At 35.8% G+C, this 23,887-nt stretch overlaps 1 protein-coding gene across 1 annotated transcript in view; it reads right to left on the bottom strand.

Moving 5' to 3' along the window:
- The window catches only part of ATRX (ATRX chromatin remodeler), a 229,513-nt gene that overhangs the window by 55,000 nt on the left and 150,626 nt on the right, over positions 1-23,887 (bottom strand). Inside the window, exons 25-27 of the mRNA XM_070605788.1 lie at positions 23,667-23,839; positions 17,104-17,257; positions 12,496-12,602 (exon numbers count right to left, since the gene is read on the bottom strand). Coding sequence (XP_070461889.1) covers positions 12,496-12,602; positions 17,104-17,257; positions 23,667-23,839 — 434 coding nt within the window. The remainder of the gene's footprint in view (positions 1-12,495; positions 12,603-17,103; positions 17,258-23,666; positions 23,840-23,887) is intronic.

Consider the following 23,887-nt stretch of genomic DNA (forward strand, 5'->3'; position numbering starts at 1 on the left):
GCCAGTCTTCCTCAACAAAAAGAGGAGGACTGGCAGTAGCTCAGGGCTAATCTTCCTCAAAAAAAAAAAAAAAAAAACCACTAACAGCACTGCATTCCACGAGTATGCAGGAAAGCATGAGATGAAAATAAAAAGCTACAATATAGCTTCCTTTTTGAAAAGTTTTCTTTAGCAAGAAGAGACTTATCTCTCAACAGCTGTTAAAAGTATGATTCTGATCACTCAAATAACTACACTACTACCTGTAGAAAAGCGTTTCCCTTTTAGTAGAAAGAAAATATAAATACAACCTTTATATTGTTAATAAGTACTTACCAACTTTAATATTTAGGTGAAGAAATATGACTACTTTGAAGAAGAAATAATACTACATAAATAGTATTTATATCATACACTGTATTATTCTCAAATAGGAAAATCATATACCCTTGAAATCACTCATTTTACATGGGAATTTAACCCAAAGAAATTTTTAAAACATTCATAGCCATCAAGATGTCCACTGTCGATTATCTATAATAGTGAAAAATTGAAAATAATCTCAACATATAATAATAGAGAAATAATTAAGTAAATTATGACACTTATTGGACAGACTATCTTAGAACTGAAAGCGATAAATATAAAGATTATATAGTAATATGAAAATGTTTATTAAAGTTTATTAAATGATGGTAAGTGAAAAGAAAAAAATTTAATTTATGTGGAGAGGGACTTCTGACATCACAACATAAGTTGCTGCACGAACTTGCTTCCCAACAAAACTGGTAAAAATTATTTTTAAAAATGGTGATGAGGGCTACATGGCAATGAGTACTTAATGTCACAGAACTATACACTTAAAAATGGTCAAAATGGTTAAAACCTTTTCCCCTTCCTATCTCTCCCCTTCAATTTGGATTTTTTTTCCTACTAATTATCTGATAAAGAGCAATATGGTGTAGACATACTAAGGAGCTATCTGAGATATTCTGGGGTAGAGACATTAGACCAACCCCTTACTAAATCACAGAAATACTCTTTCTTCAATTTCCTGGGAACTTAAATTTCTGTATTTACTTGTTTAATATCTGTTTTTACCATTAGATTTTAGCTCCTTAAGAGAGGGACTACAGGAATGGCGTAATCCTCATGGTGGCATGAGAGGATCCCTTTGTCTCTCTCAATCTACAGTGAGAAAAACATCCATAACCCAACAAAGGCTACATTGCCCAACACACCAGGACGCTGGAGAGATCCACACACTAGTACGTACAAAGGAGGGTGGAGTGGAGCACAAGGAAGAGGCTAAATGGGGGAACAGCAAAGGGAGGGCCCAGTAGACCCTCAACCATGGCAGATGAACCAGCTTCTCCCAGCCCAAGAGAAACCAGTAGGTAGCAGTGGAGTCATGTATGTGCCTCCAGTCAGTCAGCTGCAGTGACACCTGCAGGCACAGGGAACAGAGTAGAAGCAGAGGCAGAGCCCTGTGATCCTGGGACCCTTTGCGGCTCAGAGCCTGGTAGTAGCAGCAGAGGCATTTAGAGAACCCAGACCATCCCAACCACAGCAGTGCCTGCAACCACAAAGTAATGGGCAACAGCAGAGGTGGTGCCCCAGGAACCCAACCCCCTCCCTCCTTCCCCATCCCCGTGCCATGGTGGCAGAGCTTCTGACCCTGGTGATCTCAAATGCAGCAGAGCATTAGCCATCCATGTACTCTGGGCAGCAAAGTCAGCGACTACAGTGACATCAGCGATGGCAAGGCATCAGTGACCCCCAGAGGCACAGGAAGTGATGATGAGAGTACCAGTGACACACCAAATAGAGGTGGTGGAGGATGGAACGTGCAGATCCTAAAATATAACCAGAAGCAGCTCAGGTAAGAAAAACCAAAAACTATACTATAGCACCACCTGCTGAAAAACAAAGGCAAACCTCTAATCTCCAACTGCCTGAAAAGTTTGAATCAAAACAAACAAAGGTATACCTAAATAAGAACAGTATTTGCTATACCAGCAGGGGAATAACTGATAAAGCACCAAAAAAAAGCCATGGGAACAAAGCATCACAAAAAGAAAATAACATTTCTCAAGAAATCAATATAAAGTCATGGAAGATTGTGATCTTCCAGAATTCAAAAGAGCTGTTAAGAAGAACAACAATGAGCTACAAGAAAACTTTTTTAAAAGACAGTTCAATGAGCTAAGGAATAAAATCAATGAACAGAAGGAATACTTTATCAATACTTTTTAGACTGAAATTCTAAAAAAAAGAACAAATAGAAATTCTGGAGATAAACAACTCAAAAAATGACATGAAGAATGCATTAGAAGGCTTTGGAAATAGAGGTGATCCTATTTAAAAGAGAATTAGCAAGCTCAAATATATAAAACTAGAAATGATGCAGGTAGAAGAGAGAAAAACTAAGACCAAAAAAATGTAGAGATTCTATGACAATCATTAAACTCCATTAGAAAGGGCAACATAAGGATAATGAGTATCCCAGAAAGGGAAGAGAGAGAAAAGGGAGCAGAAAGCTTATTTTTAAAGAAATAATAGCTGAGAACTTCCTAAACCCGGGGAAGGAACTGAATATACAAATCCATGAAGCTAATAAAACACCCAATTATCTCAATGCAAAAAGACCTTCTCCAAGACACATGATAAGAAAACTATCAAAAGTCAATGACACAGAAAGAATATTAAAGGCAGCCAGGGGTGGGGGGGGAGGCTGAGACAGGACAGTGACCTACAAGGGAACCCCCATTAGGTTACCAGCAGAAACTCTCTACAGGCTAGGAAGAGTGGAATGAAATATTCAAAATATTTCAAGATAAAAACAGTCATCCAAGAATACTCTATCCAGCAAAGATATCTTTCAAATATGAAGGAGAAATAAAGGCATTCCCAGGCAAACAAAAGCCGAGGGACTTCATCATCACTAGACCTCCCTTACAAGAAATGTTGAAAGGAGCTCTCCTAACTGAAACAAAAAGGCAAAGGTACACAAAGCTTTCAGCAAGGTGATTAACAGACAGAAAGAGTATGAAAATCATAACTTTGTACCAGAACAGGCTAGTAAACAATTATAACATACAGGTTAAAGGGAAAGGAAACATTAATAATAACTATAGCTATTTCAATTTCGTAACAATACAAAAAGGGATAATTTGTGACAACAAAAACATAGAAGGGAAAAAGAAAAAGGAGAGAATCTGCATAGGCAAAGGAAGATAAGATGCTATCAGCAGAAAACGGACTATCTCATCTATAAGACCTTTTATACAAACCTCACAATAACCACAAAACAAAAATTCAGAGCAGAGACACAAAACATAAAAAAAAGAGGACACTGAGAAACACATGACAGAAACCACCAAAGTGAAATGGAAGACAGAAACAAAAGAGAAAAGGAACAATGGAAATATAGAGCAACCAGAAAACAAGATAAAATGGAAGTATTAAATCCTCATATATCAATAATCACCCTAAATGTAAACGGATTGCATTCACTAACCAAAAGACACAGAGTGGCTGGATAGATTAAAATACAAAACCCAACAATATACTGCCTCCAGGAGACTCATCTCAGCTCTAAAGACAAACATAGGCTCAAAGCGAAGGGATGGAAGATGATACTCCAAACAAATGGCAACCAAAACAAAGCAGGCATAGCCATGCTTACATAAGACAAAATAGACCTTAAGCCAAAAAAAAATAGAGACAAAAGTAGGACATTACGTAATGATAAAGAGGACAATCCATCAAGAAGACATAACATTTATTAATATATATGCACCTAATATAGGAGCGCCAAAGTATATAAAGCAATTATTAACAAACCTCAAGGGAGAAACTGACAGCAACACAATAATAGTAGGGGACTTCAACACCCCACTTACATCAATGGAGAGATCATCCAGAGAGAAAGTCAACAAGGAAACAGTGTCCTTAAATGAAACACTGGACGAGACAGACTTAATAGCTACACATAGAACATTCCATTGAAGAAAACAGCAGAATATACATTCTTCTCAAGTGCACATGGGACATTCTCAATGATAGACTGCATGTTGAGAAACACTCAATAAATTTAAGAAGACTGACATCATATCAAGCATCTTTTCTGACCACAATAATACGATACCATATGGCAAAATGGGTAAAGGGGCAGATATGTATAGTGATGGATAAAACCTAGACTATTGGTGGTGAACAGGATGCAGTCTACACAGAAACTGAAATATGACAATGCACATCTGAAATTTACACAATGTTATAAGCTAATATGACCTCAAAACAAAATTTTTTTAAAAAGAAACTAGAAATCAACTACAGGAAGAAACTTGGAAAAGCCACAGGTATGGGGAGACCAAAAAGCATCCTACTGAACAACTACTGGATCAACAAAGAAAACAAAGAAATCAAAAAGTACCTGGAGGGCAAATGAAAAAGTAAACACAACATACCAAAATTATTGGGATACAGCAAAAGCAGAACTAAAATGGAAGTATATAGCAACACAGGCCTACCTCAAGAAACAAGAAAAATCTCAAGTAAAAAAATCTAATACCACACCTAAAGGAACTAGAAAAAAGAAGAAGAAACAAAGCCCAAAGTCAGAAGAAGGAAGGAAATAATAAAAATCAGAGGGGAAACAAATGAAATAAAGACTAAAAACACAATAGAAAAGATCAATGAAACTAAACTCTGATTCTTTGAAAAGATAAACAAAATTGACAAATCTTTAGTTAGACTTAGTAAGAAAAAGAAACAAGGCTCTTATAAATAAAATTAGAAACAAAAGAGGAGAAATTACTGTTGTAATTTCATAGAAATACAAAAGATTGTAAGAGAATACTATGAAAAGCTATCTGCCAACAAATTGGATGACCTAGAAGAAACAGATAAATTCATAGAATCAAAACCTCCCAAACTGTATCAAGAAGAAACACAGATCTGAATAGACCAATTACTACTAAAGAGACTGAAACAGTAATCAAAATCTTCCCAAAAAACAAAAGTACAGGACCAGATAGTTTCACTGGTGAATTCTACCAAACATTCAAAAAGATTTAATACCTAACCTTCTCAAACTCTTCCAAACAACTGAAGAGGAAAGGACGCTTCCTAACTCATTTTACAAGGCCAACATTACCATGATACCAAAGCCAAACAAGGATGATACAAAAAAGAAAATTACAGGCCAGTATTGCGATAAACATACGTGCGAATATCCTCAACAAAATATTACCAAATTATATACAACAGTACATTAAAAAAGATCATATGCCACAATGAAGTATGATTTATTCCAGGGATGCAAGAATGGTTCAATATTTGCTATTCAATGTGATATACTACATTAAAAAAATGAAGAATAAAAATCACATGAGCACCTCAATAGATGCAAAGAAAGAATTTGACAAGATCCAGCATCCTTTTTTGATAAAAACTGAATTAAAGGCGTATAGAAGTAAAGCATCTCAACATAATAAAGGTCATACATGACAAATCTACACCTAACATCATACTCAATGGTAAAAAACTGAAAGCTATTCCTCTAAGACCAGGAATAAGACAAGGATGCCCACTCTCGCCACTCTTATTCAACATAGTATTGGAAGTGCTAGCCAGAGCAATTAGGTAAGAAAAAGAAATAAACGGGATCCAAATTGGAAAGGAAGAGGTAAAACTGTCACTATTTGCAGATGACATGATTTTATATGTAGAAAATCCTAAAAAATTGACCAAAAAACTATTAGAAATAATAAATGAATAAAGTAAAGTTGCAGGGTACAAAATCAACATACAAAAATCAGCTGCACTTCTATACACTAACAATGAACCAGCAGAAAGAGAAAATAGGGGCCAGCCCTGTGGCTGAGTGGTTAAGTTCACATGCTCCACTTTGGTGGCCCAGGGTTTCGCCAGTTCAGATCCTGGGCACGGACATGGCACCACTCATCAGGCCATGTTGAGGCGGCATCCCACACGGCACAACTAGAAGGACCCACAACTAAAAAAAATACACAACTGTATACTGGGGGGATTTGGGGAGAAAAAGCAGAAAAAAAAAAGATTAGCAACAGTTGTTAGCTCAGGTGCCAATCTTTAAAAAAAAAAAAAAAAGAAAGAGAAATCAAGAATACAATCCCAGGGGCCGGCCCCGTGGCCGAGTGGTTAAGTTCACGTGCTCCGCTGCGGCAGCCTGGGGTTTGGCCGGTTGGGATCCTGGGCATGGACATGGCACCGCTTGTCAGGTCACGTTGAGGTGGTGTCCCACATGCCACAACTACAAGGACCTGCAACTAAGATATACAACTATGTACCGGGGGGATTTGGGGGAGATAAAGCAGGAAAAAAAAAAAAGAATACAATCCCATTCACAATCACAAAAAAAGAATAAAATACCTAGGAATAAGTTTCACCAAGGAGGTGAAAGAACTATACAATGAAAACCATAAGATGTTGAAAGACATTGGATAAGACACAAAGAAATGGACAGATATTCCTGCTCATGAATTGGAAGAATTAACACAGTTAAAATCTTATTACCTAGAGCAATCTACAGATTCAATGCAATCCCTATCAAAATCCCAATGACATTTTTCACAGAAATAGAACAAACAATCCTAAAATTTACATGCAACAATAAAAGACCCTGAATAGTGAAAGCAATCCTGAGAAAAAAGAACAAAGCTGGAGGTATCACATCCCTGATTTCAAAATATACTACAAAGCTATAGTATTCAAAACAGCATGGGACTAAAAGAAAAATAAGCACACAGATCAACAGAACAGAACTGAGAGCCCGGAAATGAATCCACACATCTATGGACAGCTAATTTTCGACAATGGAACATACAATGGAGAAGGGAAAGTCTTTTCAATAAATGGTGTTGGGAAAACTGGACAGCCACATGCAAAAGAATGAAAGTAGACCATTATCTTACATCACACACAAAAATTAACTCAGACTAAAGACTTGAACGTAAGACCTGAAACCATATAAATCCTAGAAGAAAACATAGGCAGTATACTCTTTTACATTGGTCTCAGCAATATCTTTTTAGATATATCTCCCCAGGCAAGGGAAAGAAAAGTAAAAATAAACAAAGGGACTATATCAAACTAAAAGCTTCTGCATGGCAAAGAAAACCCTCAACAAAACAGAAAGACAACCTGCTGATTGGGAGAAAATATTTGCAAATCATATATCCAATAAGGGGTTAATCTCCAAAATATATAAAGAACTCATACAACTCAGTAACAAAAAACAATAAACAACCTGATTAAAAAATGGGCAGAGGATCTGAACAGACATTTTTCCAAAGATATACAGATGACCAATAGGCACATGAGAAGTTGCTCAATGTCACTAATTACCAGGGAAATGCAAATCAAAACTACAGTGAGATAACCACTTCACACCCTTCACTGGGGTTATTACTAAAGACAAGAAATAACAAGGATGATGTGGGAAAAGGGAATCCTCATACCCTGCTGGTAGGAATGTAAACTGGCGCAGCCACTATGGAAAACAGTATGGAGATTCCTCAAGAAATTAAGAATAGAACTACCATATGATCCAGCTATCCTACCTCTGGGTATTTATCCAAAGAACATGAAAATACTAATTAGAAAAGATATCTGTACCCCTATGTTCATTGTAGCATTATTTACAATAGCCAAGACATGGAAAAAACCTAAGAGCCCATCGATAGATAAAAGCATAAAGAAGATATGGGATAGATAGATAGATAGATAGATATAATGGAATACTATTCAGCCATATTAAAAGATGAAATCTTGCCATTTGCAACAACATGGGTGGACCCTGAGAGTATTATGTTAAGTGAAATAAGTCAGACGGAAAAAGACAAATACCATATGATTTCACTCATGTGGGGGAAAAAAACAACAAAGAAACACATAGGTACAGAGAACAGACTGGTAGCTACCAGAGAGGAAGGGGGGATGGGGAGAGGGTGAAAGGGGAAAAGGGGGACATTTGCATGGTGATGGACAGAAACTAGACTTTTGGTGGTGAACACAAGGTAGTCCAACAGAAGTCAAAATAAAATGATGTACACCTGAAATTTATATAATGTTATAAACCAATGTTACCTCAATAAAAAAGAAAGAAAAAATAATAAAACAAAACAATAAAAACAAAAACAAAAAAAAGAGAGGGACTATAATTGTGTTTCGCAGTCCTTAGCAGAGTACCTGGTTAGTACTCATCAAATATATTTTTTTTTTAAATTTAATGTTCACTTAATTTTAAATACAAATCTACTTTCCCTTGTAGACTGATAAAAGAATTATGGAATTCTCAATTTTTTGTCCCATATCTCTTACCAGTTTTTAAAAATCTGTATTCTTAACATAAGACAAACAGATTAACAGGAAAGATGTGGTGCAAAACAAAACCAATAAACAAACAAAAATGTTGTTTTATGCAACCTCCACTAGCAGCTACCTGTGTAATTTTTAAAATTGTGATAAAAAACACATACCATAAAATTTATCACCTTAACCATTTTAAGTATATAGTTCAGTAGTGTTAACAGGTCTCCAGAACTTTTTCATTTGCAAAATTGAAACTCTATACCCACTAAATAACAACTCTCCATTCTCCCCTTCCCCACAGTAACCAATGATTCTACTTTATATCTCTGTGAATTTGACTACTTTAGATATCTTATATAAATGGAATCACACAGTATTTGCCTTTTTTGTGCTGGCTTATTTCACTTAGCATAATGTCCTGAAGGTTCATCCATACTATAGCATATGACAAGATTTCCTTCCTTTTAAAAGCTGAATAATATTCCATTGTATGTGTACACCACATCTTGTTTATCTATTCATCCAGCGATGTACACTTGGGTTGTTTCCACCTTTTGAATATCGTGAATAATACTGCTATGAATATGGGTGTACAAATATCTCTTTGAGACCATGTTTTCAATTCTTTTGGGTATATACCCAGAAGTGGTATTGCTGGATCATATGATCATTCTAGTCTCAATTTTTGGAGGAACTGCCATACTGTTTTCCATAGTGGCTGCATTATTTTATATTCGCACCAACAGTGCACAAGGGTTCCAATGTTAACATCATCACCACTCCGTTATTTACTGTTTTTTTATAGCAGCCATCCTAATGGGTGTGAGGCTGTATCTCATTGTGCTTTTGATTTGCATTTCTCTAATAATTAGTGATGCTGATTATGTTTTAATGTGCTTGTTAGTCTTTTCTATATCATCTTTAGAAAAATGTCTATTCAAGTCTTTTGCCCATTTTTTGAATCAGGTTATTTTGTTGTTGTTGATTTGTAGTAGTTCTTTATGTATTTTGCAAATTAACCCCTTATTAAATATATGACTTACAAATATTTTCTCCTATTTTGTAGGTTGCCTTTTCACTGACAAAATGTTAAATTTTATGTTATGTATATGTTACAATAATAATAACAATAACTACCCACAAGAAAAATCCAAGTCCAGATGGCTTTGCTGCTAAATCCTGGCAAACATTTAAAGAAAAATCAATACCACTTATTCCCCAAACTCTTCCAAAAAACAGAAGAGGGGACAATACTCAACTCATTAAATGAGGCCAGTATTAACCTCAGACCAAAACCAGACAAAGACATAATGAGAAAACAAAACTGAAAATTAATATCTTTTATGAATAAGAATGTGCGAATACTCAACAAAATACTAACAAACTGAATCCAGCAACATATAGAGAATTATACATCGGGACCAAGTAGGATTTATCCTAGGTATGCAAGGTTAGTTTAACATCTGATAATCAAAGTAATGCACCATATCTATAAAATTTAAAAACCCCACGATAATCTCAATAGATGCAAAGAAATCATTGGACGATATCCAACTTAAGTGCATTTATGATAAAAAACACTTCCTCAACTTGATAAACAGCATCTATGAAAAATCTACAGCTAACACTATACATAATGGTGAAAGATCAGATGGTTTACCTCTAAGATTAGGAACAAGAAAAGGACGTCTGCTCTTGTCACTTCAATTCAACACTGTACTAGAGGTTCTAACCAGGGAAAGTGGGCCAGAAAAAGAAATAACAGCAATCCATATTGGAAAGGAAGAAGTAAATCATCCCTATTTGCACATGGCATGATCTTGAGTATGGAAAATATTTTCTAAAATCCACTAAAACACTATTAGAACAAATAAATAAGTTAATATATAAAATTCAATTTATACACTTGCAATAAACAATCCAAAAATGAAATTAAGAACCCAATTTCATCTACAATACCATCAAAAAAATAAAATAAGTAGGAATAAATGTAACACAAGAAGTGCAAAATGTATACACTGAAAACCACAAAACATTCATGAAAGAAATTAAAGACCTAAATAAATGGTAAACCATACCATGTTCGGAAGACTTAATAACATTAAGAGGCAACACTTTCTAAAATGAACTATAGATTCAATGCAATCCCTATCAGAACCCAAAGTGACTTCTCTGTAGAAATTTACAAGCTGATTCTAAAGTTCATACAGAATTGCACCAGAATGGCCAAAACAATCTTGAAAGGAACAAAGTAAGAGGACTCACACTTTCAAACCTTACTTTCAAGGCAATGGTGATCGAGACAGTGTATTATTGGCATAAGTACTGACTAGAACTCGGAGTCAAGAAATAAATTTATGTCTCTATGGTCAACTGATTTTCAAGACGGCTGCCAAGATCATTCAACGTGGAAAGAATAGTCTTTTCAAGAAATATTGCTAGGACAACCAGACAGACAGCAAAAGACCGAAGTTGGACCTTTACCTCACACCATACATAAAAATTAACTCAAAATGTATGAAAGACCTAAATGTAAAAAGCTAAAACTACATAACTCTTTGAAGGAAACATAGGGGTAAATCTTCATGAATTTGGATTGGGCAATGGTTTCTTAGATATGACACTACAAGCACAAGTAACAAAATAAAAAAATAGATACATCGGAGTTCATCAAAATGAAAAACTTCTGTGCATCTAAGGACAGTATTAAGAAAGTGAAAGACAACCCACAGAATGAGAGTAAATATTTGCAAATCATATATCCGATAAGGGCTTGCTATGCAGAAAATATAGTAAAAAAGTAAAAAGAAAACAAATTCTTTCAACTCAGTAACAAAAAGACAACCCAATTCAAAAATGAGCAAAGGACCCGAATAAACATTTTTCCAAAGAAGATATACAAATGGCCAACAAGCACATGAAAAGATGCTCAACATTATTAGTTATATACATAATATTAGTCATATTAGTCAATACAAATCAAAATCACAATGAGATACAACTTCACAGCCACTAGGATGTCTGTAATTTTCTTTTTCCTCCCCAAAGCCCCACAGCATGGTTCTATATCCTAGTTATAAGTCTTTCTAGTTCTTCTATGTGAGCCGTCACCATAGCATAGCAACTGACAGAGGGGTGGTATGGTTCCGCGACCAGGAAACGAACCTGGGCTGCCAAAGCAGTGAGAGCACCGAAGTTTAACCACTAGGCCAACAAGGCTGGCTCTGTCTATACCTTTTTTTTTTTCTATAAAACAAGTGTTGGTAAAGATGTGGAGAAACTGGAACCCCCGTACACTGCTTGTGAGAATGGAAAATAGTGCAGCCAGTGTAGAAAAGAGTTTGGTGGTTCCTCAATAAGTTAAACATAGAATTACCATACGTCTCAATAATTCCATTCCTAGGTATATATCCAAAAGAATTGGAAACAGATGTTTAAAGAAATAAAAACTGGTATACAAATGCTCATAGCAGTACTATTCATAACAGCCAAAAGGTGAAAATAACCCAAGTTATCTATGCATTAAGGAATGAACGGATGGATAATCAAAACGTGGGTATTATCCATACAATGGAGTATTATTAGGTCACAAAAAATAAAAGTACTGACACATACTACAACATGGATGAACCTTGAAAACATGCTACATGAAAGAAGCCAGTCATAAAAGACCATATACTATATAAATTCATTTATACTAAAGGTCCAGAATAGGTCAATCTATAGAAACAGAAAGCAGATTAGAGATTGCTTAGGGGTAGAAGAGGTGAAAGGGAGCTAGGAGGGCTATAGCTAAAGGGTACAGGGTTTCTTTGGTGGTGATTAAAATGTTTGAGCATAAACTGTGGTGATAGTTGCATAACTCTGTGAATATACTAAAAACCATTAAATTGTACACTTCAAATGGGTGAATTGCATGGTATGTGAATTATATCTCAATAAAGCTATTTAAAAAAACAAAAAGTTTTAATTTATGCTACAACTGCAACAACAAAGACCATATTTATGTGGAAAAGGACAAGAAGAAAGTACAAACAAAATGAATGTATTAGGGTTGTGGGTCTGCGTAGTATTTTTTCTTTTATTGTTGAAATGTTTATACAATATGTTTAAATGAATGTTTTAAAAATTATGGTATAGAAATGCTTAGTAACTCACCTTTATAAATAAGAGGTTTATCTTTATCTTCTGTCTTCTCTCTACTAGCCAATTCAAGAAAATCTTCAATCAAGTCCAGAGATATGAGAGACTGGCTGAAAACAAGGCTAAAAAAACAGATTAGTGTTCATGGATTAGAAGATCCACATAGTAAAGATGCCAATTCTTCCCAAATTGATCCACAAATTCAACATGATTCAAATCAGAACCCCACTAGGATTTTTTATAGAAAATAACAAGCTGATTCTAAAGTTTATATGGGAATGCCAAGCACATAGAGTAGCCACAACAATTTTCAAAGACAAAAAGTTGGAGGCCTAATTCTACATGATTACAACACTTCGAAAGCTAGAGTAATCAAAACAGTGTAGTACTGATGAAGGGACAAGCACAAATCAATGGAACAGAATATAGGATCCAGATATAGAGCCACACTATATAGTTACTTGGTTTCTGACAAAGACACAAAGGCAATAGGATAGTCTTTTCAAAAACGGTCTTGGAATATTCAGCATCCATATGCAAAACAATGAACTTCAAGCCTAAACTTCATACTTCACACAAAAATTAACTCAAAATAGAGCATAAATCTAAATGTAAAACTACAGAACGTTTAGAACACAAAGAAGAAAATCTTCTTAACTCAGGGTTAGACAGACAATTCTTAGACATGACATAAAAAGTATGAACTATGAAAATAAAAGTTGATAAATTAGACTTCGTCAAAGTTAAAAACTTTTACTCTGAAAAAGACACTGTATAGAGAATATGAGAAAAAAGTCTTCCTACTAAAAGTTATTCGAGTAATTTTAGATCGTACACATTCTAAAACACTTTGTCATCCCATTTCAAATATGTTTGCAAATTCCTGATTCTCCATCCCAGTAGTTTTCTAACTCCTTTTTTAGCCATGAAAACTATTTGTTCACATAAAGTCTTATGTGGTGTTAAATAATAAAAGCAAGGTGCTTTAGGCCTTGGGGGAGAAGGAAAAATGTCACTGGCCCCTAACCCTCTGCTCTAGATCACCAACTTTCAAGGGCTCTGAGAAACAGTTGAAAACCACTACTCTGACCTATCCCGTTGGTGCAAAGTGGACATAATTATACAATGGAAATGAAAAAAATCTAGAAAGAGAATATAGGAGGGTTCATTCTCTCCCTTATATATGCAAACAAAGTAGGTCAGTATACAAGAAACTAGATATCTGTGGCAAGTATATTTTATTTTATTTTGTTTTGATTCTGAAAGCTGTACTGTGGGAGACAGAGATGCTTACGACTTCAGAAGATCCTTCAACATTCACTGCTTGATGTCTTTAGATTTAGCAGAACTAGAAGAACTCAAGCTATGAAACCGCTGTTAGAGTTAACGACACGTGCACTGACTATTGTATGTCTTCTTGAGCTCTGCACTGTGGGAGTCTACTGTCTCTCAGTTAGTACTCCTAGAATACTGCTAAGGAAATGAATTGATTCCTGGTGCTCAGTGTAAATGACCAAGGGCTATGCCTTGATTCCTCAGTAGATTGATTATCTTTCCCAGAAACAAAACCTTTATTGAATCAATTTTTTCTAAGATACAAATTAAGTTTTTGATGGTTCCTGTAACTGGGAAACTTCAATTCTTAGAAATACCAATTATTTAACTGGAGTTAATCTGGAATTTGGACTCTTATTTATCAGCACACCACTGGCTAAAATCACTAAAATTCATTTATTTCTCACTCTGTGTTTTCATTTGGGTCAAAAGATTACCTGCACAAATAGAGAACAGGGAAATCTGATTTGGCGGCAGTTCTTTAAAAAGAAAAAGTCAGAGTCTTAGTTGACAAGAAGTTCAACATGAACCAATAGTGTTATTTAGATGTTGGAAAATCTCTCTATCGGACTACATGAATGGAAGTATAAGGTCCAGAAAAAACAAGAATCAAATTCACTACAAGTCTGTGTTAATAAGAACTTAGCTGAAGTGTTCTGTTTACTGCAACCATATTTTGAAATAGGGACTAAAAAACTGAAGTATATTCAAGACCATGTGGTTAGGCCTGAAACTGTGCCATACAAAGAAAAGATCAAAAACTGAGAAGAAAAGTTAAAAGTGACAAGAGGGATAAGACCCACCATTATTTGAATAGGGAACAATTGACACAGTAGTAGTGACATCTGCAATCTACTTTGAAAGGCATCAGGAAAATAAGATGGATGGAGGGATGGAAAGATAAAAGAGACATGTAATAAAGAAAGAATAAAATATAGAATATAGATTCTAGGTGACAGGTATATGGGGTATTCACCGAAAAATTCTTTCTGCTTTTTATGTTTGAAAATTTCCATAATGAGATGTTGGATAAATAAAGAATAGGGGTAATCACAAGTCTGGAAATGCATAGTTTTATAGTCTTAACATTGATAATATCTATCCGTTGGGCTTATAACTAAAAATGATCATTGTAAGAGTATTTAAAAAAAGCAGCAGGGGCCAGTCCCGTGGCCGAGTGGTTAAGTTCGCATGCTCTGCCTCGGCAGCCCAGGGTTTCACTGGTTCAGATCCTGGGTGTGGACCTAGCACTGCTCATCAAGCCGTGCTGAGGCAGCATCCCACATAGCACAACCAGAAGGACCTACAGGAAGAATATACAACTATGTACTGGGGGGGTTGGGGAGAAGGAAGCAAAAAAGAAGACTGGTAACAGATGTTAGTTCAACGGTGCCAATCTTTAAAAATAACCAGCAGATATGTTCTATTTTCAACCAGAGGAGAAACAGCTATAGGGAGAGAAGATAAACTAAAGATAAGGATACATTTTCTATCAATTTGAAGTACTCAATTATAGGTAGCCTCCTGAGATGGCAAATATTCTACCACAAGAGAGGCTAGGAGAACATCCATGATGAACATGGTAGAAGAGACTCTTGTACTGGTTAGGAAATTAAAATACCACTAAAATCCCTTTTATACTCTTAAAATTCTTGTATGGTAGCCAAATAAGAATTAATGTTAAACTACAGAAGTTGATAGCAGAAAAAAGCATGAGCATGTCTAGAGCAATAATCTCTCCTGACCTTTCAGGTACTCTGAACTCAAATATCTCCTTTCTAGCTGACATCTCTCACGGATATTTAATAGGCCTCAAACGTAACATATCCAAAGCAGGACTCTTTACTACCTCTAATAAACTTAGTTCTCCCCTGATCTTCTCCATTTTAGTAAATAACACTATAATCTACCAGCCACTTAGGCTGGAAGCCTGGGATTTCATCTCTGACTACTCTCTCCTTCCTACTGCCCTTCATTTAATCTACCAAATCCTGTTATTTCTCCTCCAAAACATACCCTTTATCTCCACTACTAGCACTCCATTCCAAGCCAACATCATTCTTTATCTGAACCACTTGTTTCTGTATAAATAAAGTGACAATATACAACAAAAATTACTTTTAGTGAGTACTTCCTAGGTGCCAGGTACGGTGGTTAACAAAAGAGATTAAAACAGTCTATATCTTCAAACAACTCACTATCCAGTGAAAAGATACATGTAAGTACATTAGACTATGTTAAGAGTAGAGGTATATTATTAAAAGGTGGCATGGAAATACAACAGAGGATCTACCTCTTTCCAGGAGAGTTACAGGAACTAAGATTGAAATTGTTTGAAGATAAATGATTGTTTTATTTTTGCCTTAAATTGTTATTAAAAGCACCACAGATATATTTTATATGTATCACACAGATGTTTGACTTTATAACAGCATAAACAATAAGTCTGGTCCAAAACTTAAAAGTACACTTTTTGAATAGTAATCTGAAAGATGAGATTGGGGGGTAGGGATGCAGGGAAGAGAATGGGGGCACAAATGTTAGAAGTGGAACAAAAAACAAAGGAGAAACGATAAAGAGAGAATAGTCAAAGAGGTGAAAGAAAATAAAGTCTGATGGGGCTGGCCCCATGGCCAAGTGGTTAAGTTCACGTGCTCCGCTTCGGCAGCCCAGGGTTTTGCCAGTTCGGATCCTGGGCACAGACCTAGCACCACTCATCAAGCCATGCTGCAGTGGCGTCCCACACAGCAGAGCTAGAAGGCCCTATGACTAGAATATACAACTATGCACTGGGGTGGGGGGGCTTTGGGGAGAAAAAGAAGGGAAAAAACAAAGACTGGCAACAGATATTAGCTCAGGTGCCAATCTCAAAAAAAAAAAAAAAAGAAAAAGAAAAAAGAAAGTCTGAGAGGTGTCCACTAGATTTGGGGATCAGAAGATCACTAAGTGACATTAGAAGGAAAAATCTCAGTAAAGTGACAATAGAAGCCACACTGCATGGATCAAAAAATGATTTTGAAGATGGTGAAATATAGATATCAACTAGAGGCCTGGCTCAAGGAAATAACTGAGGTGCAATAGCCAGAAGGGGAAAACAGTACTGAAGAAATAACCAGAAAACGCACTCAACTAGTGGCTTAGAAGGAAGATAGTTATCTATCAATATACTAATCAAAGAAATTACATCTTTAGAAAAGAAGAAAACAAAATAGATTTCTTTAAACAAATTGCTTAAATAATAGGTTATCAAAAGGTTCATTTATATAATAAAAATAGGAAAGAACTTACACTTTATCCCCAATTTCCTCTGCCATTCGAAGAATTTCAAAGAGAAGTACCATTTTTCCAGAATGCTCTAAAACCTCAGCATCAGCATCTGTAACAAAATCTTTGTACCAGTCTGGAGCTGGGCTGCTTGGATTAGAAGAGGAAGTAGCTTTACCTAAATAAAATAAATGAAACATAAATAAGTAGGCAAATACGGAAAGAAACTGAAACACCCCAAGAGAGGGACTAAGAAAGAGACCAAGAGAAAACAGATATAGACCAACCCAATGAGAGAGTAAAAAAGAAAGAGACTGAGGGATCTGGGAGAGGTGAGCAACACACACACACATACATACGTACATACATACACACACACACACACACGCTCAGAGAGAAAAAAAAGACCACTCCAGGAGAGCAAGAGCTCTACACTGAGAGAGAAAGACATGAGGTGTGGGAGTTGGGTAGAGGGAATAAACCCATCTTGGGAGAGGGAGAGAAAGAGACAAAGAGTGAAGACAGACACACACATATGCATGCAGAGGAAGAAAGACATGGGTGAGGGGGCCGGACCAAGTGAGAGAGTAAGCAAGAGACAGACCCTGAGAAAGTGCAAGTATGAGAAACACAACCCAGGGTCAGGGGGCTCAGAAAGACAGAGACTCTAAGAGACAGAGACCCCCAGGCCCAAAACACACCCCAAGAGACAGGGACCAGGAGAGAAAGAGACCTAGAGATCACAAGTAAGACAGAGAGAGGAAGGGAAGAAGGGAGAGAGGAAGAGAGGGAAGACTGACTAACTCAGACATCAAGATAGAAAAGATCTTAGGGGCAGGACACATTTCACTATGCTACTAGAATTCTGGAAAACTCAAACAAAGATTGATCCCAGAATCACCATACCATGTTAAATCATTTTGTCCTTATTTTCCCTACAAACTTTGAAACTAAAAGGTGTAAGAAAGTAACACAAAATAATCTAAATATAATATCTAATCATAAACGGTTTAATTCAAAATAAAGACAGGTTTAACCTGTTTTTGTACCTTCTTAATTGATTTTTAATGCAAAGTATTTTAAATGTTTATATCTTTTTGTTATAAAATATTTTACATATTCAAAAAAAGTATATAGAATATAATGAATAGCTGTCTTCCCACATCCCATCTTCACCAATTTTTAACACTTTTTATTTCTGCTTCTGATGCTTTGAAGCCTAATAAGTGACCCTACCCAATCCCATTCTCTTCTTTCCCTCCCTTCTTTCTGAGAGGTAACTAACCCTAAATTCTATATTTACTATTTCTATGTATGTTTTTATATTTTCACTGCATATAGATCACTAAAGTGTACATTATCCTTCATGTTTTCAAACTATACATAAGTGGTACCATACGGTTTGGATCATTCTATGACTTACTTTTTCACTCAATGTAGTTTTTCATTTTTCACTCAAAGTTGAGACTTATTCAGTCATTCTAAATGCCGTGTCGTATTCCACGGTATGAATATACCATCATTTATTAGTTCTCCTGTTCACAGACATTTAGATAATTTCTAATTTTTGGCTACTGTGAAGTAAGTGCAATGAACACTCAATGTTGTTATATTTTTCTAGAATGTTGTCTACTTCATCTAAATTTTAAATATTCTGGCATAAATCTTCTGGCTTATAATTTTTAAAATATCACTTTAAACATACTTATTTTAGCCTTTATTAAATAGTTCTATTATCTGAGGTGCTTGAGAATCTAACCATGCTGTTTATGGTGTGTGTTAACTTTCACCAGGTGGACTGCTAACTTATTTCGTTGCTAACTTTTCCTAAGGTTAATCGTTTCCTCAGGGATGCTATAGTTTTTCATTGTCACTTCACTTTCAGTGTAGCTGTACTATGTGAGAATCCTGGGTAGCCTGGGTTGACCCATCTCCACAGTGATTCTGAATCTGCTTGTGCCAGGTGCTCCAGGGGATCATCAACCCAGACCTACTTTTGAAGTTAGTATTTCAGCCTGAGATGTTTAGACCACGTAAGAAATGTAAACTCAAACCATAAACTATGTGAGGCAAGGTCTATGATTATGAATTAAAGGAAACTATTTTTCCCAACCCAGAGCCCAGGGTGAAACAGATAAGCTTCCTTGTCATCTCCCTGGATTGAAGGGCAAATTTTTTTCTATCCTATTCTTCCATGCAGCATGTACCCTTTAAAGAGATTCAACTTTAATCTGGGTTCTAAGAACTCTCCACCTTATTGAGGGGTCAAGGTCTTGTATCCTATCCCCGGGTAGGTGAAAACCAAAGTTGCTAATCTCAAGACTGGAATATCCCTAGGGCTTCCATAGCATACCTGCTTGAACTTACTGTTTAGGTTATCAGTTCCCTCTTTGTGTCTGGTCCTTGTGATTTCCATTACTTTTAGAGAGCTCATTATGCATTTATATTCAAACCACAATGGAGTACTGCCTAAACATGTCACATGATTGCAAGATTCCATACCTTTCCCTGGATGTCTTATATTACTTTCTTCCCCTCTTTGCCTGGCAAACCTCTATTCATGCTTTACTATCCTTCAAGAGTCAACTAAAATTTCATCTTAGGAAAGCCACCCTGCAAGGTAGGCCCTTGGCTGTTGTCCGGAAACTTGAATGGTAAACAGTTCCCTGTACCAATATAAAACTTTACCTGATAAGAGTGGCTCACTGTGCCTAGACTGTACAAACAATGTGGTTTATTCTGAACACCTGTTTTCTTTCTGAGAGTCTGGAATTTGGTAAGAGCCAGGCAGTCAGTGCCTACGTGACCAGTCCCCAATAAAAACCCTGAGCACTTAGTCTCAAATGAGTTCCTCTAGCAGACAACACTTCACGTTGCTGTCATACTTGTTGCTGAAGAAATCAGTACAACCTATGTGACTCCTCTGGAAGAGGACTCTTGGAAGGTTATGCCTAGTTTTCTCTAGACTTCGTCCCTTGTGCCTTTTCCCTTTGCTCCCTTTCATTGTAATAAGTCATAGTCCTAAAGATGACCATATGCTGAGTCCTGTGAATCACTAAACATGACGGTGGTCTTGGAGACTCCTGACACACAGCTTGTCAAGCAAATGTTGACTAAACTCCTTCCTACAACTAGTCAACTGGCAAATAACCAGTGTCTTCAGAAAATGCTGCAGTTCCACACACTGCACACAATTTCAGAAATTTCAGAAATGCTTACCTAAATTTACCAAAGGTAATTTACCTAAGGTGAAAACGTCAGCAATAAAAAAATGCTGGTAGAAAGTTAGTGAAAATGTGGCAACCAGATAAGAAGTCTCAAAGCTTAGGACAAGAGACAATTTCTGTGGAAATACAACAGATTCCATTCTAATTTTGATCTTATTGAATATAATCACAATACCTTACAGTAATGTCTAAAAAAAATAAAAAGTGATCCAGAAAAATATGGGCTACCGCAGTTAATAAATATCCTGAATATGTAATTAAAGTTTATAAATAGATATTTCATGCTGAGTATTCTTATTTCATCATCCACATGCACTAATCTTTACTCCTGTTTTAACTTTGTGTTGTGTATATATACATGATAAGTAACAGTGAATTAATCAATTAATCAAAGCCACTCCTTAATATCCACTCTGGATATCACAAAATGCTTATAAGGTAAGGCACAAAGGAAATACAGACAAATAGAAGGCCACATCTTTACTCCTAATTTCTTGAAGCATTCTAAATATAAACTTAACTACCATATTTGCAGCAAGATACACTGTAGTTTTAAAAAGAAAAGTAGCATATCATTAAAATATTAGGTGTATATATAGTAGCAGTAGTAGCAGTAGCAGTAGTAGTAGTAGTAATAGAATGGTAAGCTCCATGAGTGCATTTTGTTCACTGATATAATCCATGCTTCTAGAGCAATGCCTGGCAGATAGCAATCACTCAATAAATATTTGTTCAATGAATAAATGTGGTATATTAATGCTAATATTATGGTCCTACATCATATATAAGGATTCTATCACAAAAGGTTATATCCATACAATAAATTACATATATTTTAAAATGTAAATACCAATAAAGCTTACTCTAAAAATACTGAAATAATAAATCTAATATTTTAAAGTAGTCTATATAGTCATCTCCTCATCATGAAACTGTCCTTCTAATAAAATACTAGAACGCAGAAATGGGGATGCTGTAAGGTAAACTCAAATGACTTATTCAAGATGCTGCTTCTCAGAAAATTCAGAAAGCTATTACAAAAGAATTAAAAAGCAACTCTTTGAAGTAAAAGTGAAATATGCAGTGAAAATCATATTATAGCTCAATTATAGCCATGTCCTTATTTAACATCCATTTCAAACTCCAAATACAACGTTTTGACCTTTAATACCTCCTAGTCAGATTTTCTTACATTTACTATAAGAAAGTGATTTTTTTTTAAGTTACACAGTACTGGCTATACAGTCATGTGCCACATAATGACGTTTCAGTCAATGAAAGACTGCATACACAACAGTGGTCCCATAAGATTAGTACCATACAGCCAAGGTGTGTAGAAGGCTACATCATCTAGCTATGTGTAAGTAAACTCTATGACAGTCACACAAGGACAAAATCACCTAACAATGCATTTCCCAGAACGTATCCCCGTCGTGAAGTGATGCATGACTGCATATGTTCACATACTATGATCTACTCAGCCTAGATCTAGAGTTAATCTAGATCTAAACAACAAAAGCAGATTTTTATCATCTATTTGTTCCGGAAAATGATTCTGACAAACTATACATGCACATAGCTGCAAAAAATATAAAATACATCCATATATGAATGACTTCTATTTGACCGCACACAGCTAAAGTGAAACCAAGACCCTAGACAAGTAGTCAAAGTTTGTCATTTGGAACCCAGAGCCTTTCCTGTCTGCTTTTAAGTCCACAACATGTAGCTACCTACTCTCTGCCCCCATTTTTTCCCTTTTTCACATTATGGAATATATGGAAAGCGATAATACTTATATAGCACACCAGAAAAAATGGAAGAGGCTACTCATTTCTGGAGGTGACCCAGCTGCCTCAGATCCCACCTGTACTTCCAAGTGATGAAGGGATCAATACTTCAGCATACTTTTATGCAACCCATTTACAGCACAGAATGAGACATACTGGTTAGTCTACTCGCTCTCTTCTCTTAACCGTAAGTTACAAGAAAAAATTTCAATGAGACTATTTTTTAAAAATCATTCCCAGAAACACATAAACACATAAGTTACTTATTTCTGATTATGAGGTGAGACTGTGGAGAATTTTAAGTGAGAAGGCAGATTGGGAGAGCAGAGGAGGAGGTAACAGGAGCTTCCCGTTACCCTAGAGTAAACTATAACCACTCCTTTACTAGTCTTAGAAAAATATTCTTTCAATCTAATTGGAAAATGGACACTGATAATAAACTCCCTTTATGAGTTAACAGGAGAGAAGGAGGAGGGAAATTTTATAATTTTTACTCTTCCCCTGATTTCTTAGAGAGGTAAGCCAGGGTCTGCAGCTAGGCTGCCATCTGTCTTTTCCAAGGAGGTACTGAAGAGAGAAATGTCTCTCAGGGAATCGCCAAATTAGTTCAGCTGCAGGCCTGAGAGCAGCCAAGCTTGTGTGAGTACAGGATCATTACCTAGGGGGCACCCACATCTCTCTTCTCTTCACAATCAACTGCTTTGCTCCATGACTCCCAAATGCCAAATATTTAGAGCTATTTACACTGTACTATCTTTAGATATTTGATATTTCAAATATTCTGGTATTTGGCCCCAGCTATGGAATTCCTAGACACCTGTCAGTGCACTAGGAGGATATAGAGCCTCAACACTAATTCTTCAAATGTAGATATGGATAAAGATAACTTCAGCCATTGGCAAGTTCAATCGAAGACTTTCACTGTGTGTATACTCATGCACAAGAGAAAGAAAGAAAGAGAAAGTGAAAGACGTTAACACAAACTATATATGATACAGGGGAAATCTAAGCTAGACAATAATTGTAGATTATGAAGAATTACAAATGAAAAAGAATAAACGATTAAAACCAGTTTTACTGTATAAAATTAATTACAATCATACTTAATTACCTGAAATGCTTCCAGTTATTTATATGTAGTTAAGCGAAAATACTGTGGTGGTTGGAGATTGGATGTATCTAGGTCTGAATCCCAGTTCTACTAATCATTTATAAAAATAAAGATATCAACAACATTGCAAGGCTGCTCAAGAAAGAATTAAGTTACCTAACACATGGAGTGAAAATAATACAGAGTTTAGGTATATAGATGTAAATAAACATTAGGGGTTTTTTTCCCTCCTCTCTTAAATACTAGAGAGAGCACAATGGCTTGCTTGTAATTAAACATTCATCAGATATTTGTTCTTATTATGCATACCTGATTATCCCAGATGCTTACCAATTGAGGAAAGATACTCCTTTGAGCCAATTAATGAGGATAATTAATAAATGAAAAAAGCACTGACGTGATGACACAATATTTTCTAAATCAATGTTTCATGATAAAGGCAACATTCATTAGACTCACTTTCTTCCAACTTCAAAGAAACTGAGGGATTGTTTCCTGTTTCATCCACATTTCCTTCACCACCTCCTCGAGATCTTGAATTCCAGACTTTAATCACTTCAACATCATTGTCACTGCCACTTCCACTTGAGCTACTGTCTTTTTTCCCCCTTTTCCCCTTTGTTTTCTTCTTTCTAAAAAAAGAACAAATTCAAAATATTAGCAAAGCATAGTAAAGATAC

The sequence above is a fragment of the Equus przewalskii genome, chromosome X (assembly GCF_037783145.1).
Source record: "Equus przewalskii isolate Varuska chromosome X, EquPr2, whole genome shotgun sequence".
Lineage (NCBI taxonomy): Eukaryota > Metazoa > Chordata > Mammalia > Perissodactyla > Equidae > Equus > Equus przewalskii.